This window comes from Gastrolobium bilobum, unplaced genomic scaffold (assembly GCF_033153095.1).
Source record: "Gastrolobium bilobum isolate Gb01-03AN ecotype WA unplaced genomic scaffold, APGP_CSIRO_Gbil_v1 utg18078, whole genome shotgun sequence".
NCBI classification, from domain to species: domain Eukaryota; kingdom Viridiplantae; phylum Streptophyta; class Magnoliopsida; order Fabales; family Fabaceae; genus Gastrolobium; species Gastrolobium bilobum.
The window spans coordinates 31120-35610 of NW_026895203.1; the positions used below are offsets into that span (position 1 = coordinate 31120).

At 35.1% G+C, this 4491-nt stretch overlaps 1 protein-coding gene across 1 annotated transcript; it reads left to right on the forward strand.

Moving 5' to 3' along the window:
• The first annotated feature begins 572 nt into the window (after nt 1-572).
• On the forward strand, nt 573-3428 carry LOC133299515 (exocyst complex component EXO70E2-like). The gene has a single exon (XM_061498988.1). The coding sequence runs from the start codon at nt 1349-1351 to the stop codon at nt 3251-3253; it is 1905 nt and encodes a 634-aa protein (XP_061354972.1). The 5' UTR covers nt 573-1348; the 3' UTR covers nt 3254-3428.
• Nucleotides 3429-4491: the final 1063 nt, after the last annotated feature.

Sequence of the window (4491 nt, forward strand, 5' to 3'; positions counted from 1 at the left end):
ATACTCAATTTTCCATATATATATATATAATTAATTAATAATTATTGGTTAAGTGATAACGAAATTATTCTCCTTAGCCAAAGGTTTCAAGTTTGAGACTTAAGAATGGAAAAAAAAAATTATATTGGGAGGTTGCCCTAATATGAGTGCTCAAATGGGATTAAAATGACTTGACTATAAAAAAAATAAAAAAATTATTTTTCACCAAAAATACATATAATAAGTTGCAAACAAATTGTGGAATGATTATGTTACATCAAACTCTTAATTTATTTATTTTGAAGCCAATGCTAGATTAAACTGTTAATCAATTATCGTTATAACATTATTAAAGAATCATCATAATGTTTTTGTGTTAAGCAATATGTGATACTTTGCGAGATAAATTATGCTAAGAGTCAAAGACATTGTACGTCCACGACCTGTTTAGTTAGCATTGGTCAAAACAAGAGTTCCCAGGAACCACACTCTATTGACTACTGCTCCCTTTCCCCTTCAATGCTTCAATTCCTAGTTTGGTTAATACTCTATTATATCAGTCAAAAAGTCAAAAGCAACATTTGTGTAGAGAGAGAAACTTTCAGGGAAAGCCTTCACCTCCACAAATTTTCTTTTTTCTGTCCCCAAGAAACTTCAACTTCAATTTTCTCTTACCAAATTTCAGTTAGTTAAAATCCATTTTTCTCTTTGTTACTCTTTTTCCACAAAACACACCCTTCTCAATTTCTAAGGCTCCTCCTCCTAGATATGTATTTTGCCATATCCTTAATATCTCGGATTTCTTTTGGTTGGAGTTGGAGGTGCTTTTTCCTTGGTTTGTAGTTGTTTTTTATTTGATACTTGTTTCTAAATTAGTGAACTGTATGTGATTTTCAGTGATTTTTTTCTAAAAAAAAAAAGATATTTTTTTTGAACCATTTCCAAGTGATTATTAATTTTGAGGGTAGGTCTTTGTGTGAGGATCAATTGGTGTAGTTCTCCATTTCTTGATGGCAATTTTGTTTTATGGGTTTTTTGAGTTTAGAGGTTATGCTTGGTGGATTCTGTATTTGATCACCAACCCTCTTACTACCATAGAGGTTCTGTCTAAGAGTTCTCTCAAATTATGCAGCCATAACTCTTATTCCTTTGAGGACTAAGAAGTGTAATCTTGAATTTTCCGAGCTCCTTTTACTTTTCTTGTGTAAAGGTTAAGCTCTTGCTACCACTAGTTCTTTGTTGAACCCACCAATTCTTTCTTTCTTTATGTGCACAATGAATTCTGGATTGGGGTCAATGTAGTCCTGTTCAGTTGTGGAGGGTGCATTCTGGTCTAGATTTCTTCTTGCTTGTTCATCTTTTTGCGGGTATGGAGGAACATAAATCTGTTATCACTACCTGTGAAGAAGATCAACACATGGTTGCTGCGGCTCAGCACATTTTAAAGGCACTAGCAGCAAGTAAGAACGTTTCTGATGACTTGAGAAAAACTGTCTTGGATCTTGAGATCCAGTTATCTGCAATGTCCATAGTTAATGAAAGAAATGGGAGGGGTATCAAGCAATTAGAGAGGGAGCTTAAAATTGCTGAAGACAAAGTAATGAGTTGGGAGACAAATCATACCATGACATGGGACTCTAGTCCCAGTGAGTTTTCTGAGTATTTAAAAGTTGTTGGTGAAATCCAAACACTGATTCAAAGTTTGCAAAACTTTTCCGTGAATGAAAGTTGGAAGCAGAAGGAACTTCTTCAGCTAGCTACTGGAATTCTGCAGATTGCTATGTCAAGGCTTGAGGAAGAGTTAATTCACATTCTTGTTCAGCATAAACAATACTTTGAGCCAGAATACATGTCTTGCCATTCTAATAGAGAGAATATGGTGTATGATGAATCATTTGGTTCAGTTGAGGATAAACAAATGGATGAGGCATCTCAGAGTAGTGGTGGTAACCAATCTGAGACTAGCACTGTTGATTTGGTGCATCCAGCAATACTTGAAGATCTCAAGAGCATTGCAAATGTCATGTTTTCTTCAAAATACCATCAGGAATTCTATCAGGTCTTCATTACTTCTAGGAGAGATGCCTTGGCTGATTACTTTGTCATTCTTAAAATGGAAAACTTGAGCATTGAGAATGTGCTGAAAATGGAGTGGCATTGCTTGAGCCATGAGATAAAGAAATGGATTCATGCTATCAAGATCATTGTTCATGTTTATCTTGTCAGTGAGAAACGATTATGTAAGCAGATTCTGGGAGACTTTGGACCTGTTTATCAGTTTTGCTTTTCTGAAATATCTCAGAGTTTTGTGTTGCACCTTTTGAATTTTGGTGAGGCCATAGCAATGGGCACATATACACCAGAAAAACTGTTTTGTTTACTTGACATGTATGAGGTTTTGGAGCATCTTGCTGTGGATGTAGATTTTTTGTTCTTTGAAGAAGTTGGTTCCTTTGTTAGGGGAGAGTTTCACAAGCTTCTAAGGAAGTTTGGTGATACTATAAAGTCCACATTTCAGACATTCAGAAATGCTATTGCAACTAATCCATCAAAACCCCGTTTACCTGGAGGGGGTGTTCACCATCTTACCAAGTATGTCATGAATTATATCAAAGCACTTGCTGAATATGGTGACACCCTTAATCTTATTTTTGTAGATCAAAGTTCAATTGATCAAGTACTCAATAATCATGATAACTCAGCTCTCTCATTTTGTCCAATGGCTTGCCACTTTTTGTCAATCACTACCACACTAGAATCCAACTTGAGCAACAAATCCAAATTATACAAAGATGTGGCTTTGCAACATATTTTCATGATGAACAACATTCATTACATGGTGCAAAAGGTTAAGTGCTCTAACCTAAGCCATTTCTTGGGAGATTACTGGCTTCGCCAGCATGTTGGGAAGTTTCAGCATGATGCTAGAAGTTATGAGAGGCTCACTTGGGGTTCAGTCATTTCTATGCTTAAGGAGGGTAGTGGCTCAAATTGTATTTCAGAGAGAACACTAAAGAAAAGGTGCAAAGATTTCAACACTGCCTTTGGTGAAGTATATAGGAAACAAACAGGATGGTTGATACCAGACCCTGAACTTCGTGAAGATCTACAAATTTCAGTTTCTCAGAAGGTAGTTCCTGCTTACCGCACATACACTGGGAGATACTCATCTGACATTGCTGAAAAGTGGATCTGCACTGTAGATGATCTACAAAGTTACATTTTGGACCTTTTTCAAGGTTCACCAAAATCTTTGCACTTTCCTCATCATTAAAACTGAGGAGTTTGAGTTTCACTTTTATGATTTTTACTGAAATTTGTATATATTGTTTGTCATTAGCAAATTACTCCACAGTCTTAGTTTAGCAGTAGGAGGCCATTATACTAGTTCTCCAGTAGCAGCAAATAAATGTGTATGGCCTTTACCTGTTGGTCAATGTTGGATGAAAAAGGTGAATTTATTTTTGTTAATGCCATTTGGTTTTGTTCTGTTTTCGTTATTAACCACTGAGCATATCTTTAGTGTTATATAGGTACTTCTTTATTATCAACTGAGACTCAAGTGACAACCATAAAGGGATGGGCAGAATCAATCAGATAAAATGGGTTAATTTTTGCTAACTTTAGAAAGTGATGCAGTGATGATGCTCCCTCTAGTACTCTTAACAAGAGAAGTGTTCTCATCTAGAAGCTTTATAAATATATAATAATGTTGGAAATCGACAATCACGTGCAAATCGCAAACGAAAAGAGAGAGAGAGTTGACACAATGATTTACCCTGGTTTATCCAATTTAGGCTACGTCCAGCTTGTTTGTATTATATTCACCTTATCGCCACACGTTACAAATCACTCGATTTACAAGGAGAATATAAATATGATTAGAAAACCCTAATAGCAGCTATTCATTGGCCCAAATTCAAACTATTAAGAACAGAAAAAATACAATAAATCAGAGTGGTACTTCAGTTGCCTTTCTACTGACCCTGACAATAAGTACCCCTCATCAGCATGCGACGCATGAGCCATACCTAACAAATAAAATACAATTAAGGGAAATACTTTTTTTATGTTGTAGGAAAATAGTTACATCATGTTGTAGAAATAAAATTACAAGTGAGACCCACATATAAGAGGAGAGAGAAAAAAAAAGAAGTGGGACTCATTCCTCTTTTGTGTGTAGGAAAATTGATTCTTTCATGTAAAATGAGATAAATATATCTCATACATTAATAGCATCTGATTTATAAGGCAACTTAATAACAACTGGCAACAGAAATAACAAGTCTTAAATATGAAACTGAAGGAAATTAGGAAGAGAAGAAGAGGAAGAGTGAGAGAGAGAGAGTTGGAGGTTGAAAGATAGGTAGAAATATGTCAAAACAAGATGCACACATCAAACATATTAATGCATTGGCGTTTGGTACAGGAGAAAAATTTTTTTAGTCGGGAATCTCAATTTTCAAAAATATGATTTTTACATTCAGTTTATGATAATATCCGTAAATTTAA

Bases quoted from the DNA above. Each gene is read 5' to 3' on its own strand.
- LOC133299515 (XM_061498988.1), top strand. From the start codon at position 1,349: ATGGAGGAACATAAATCTGTTATCACTACCTGTGAAGAAGATCAACAC.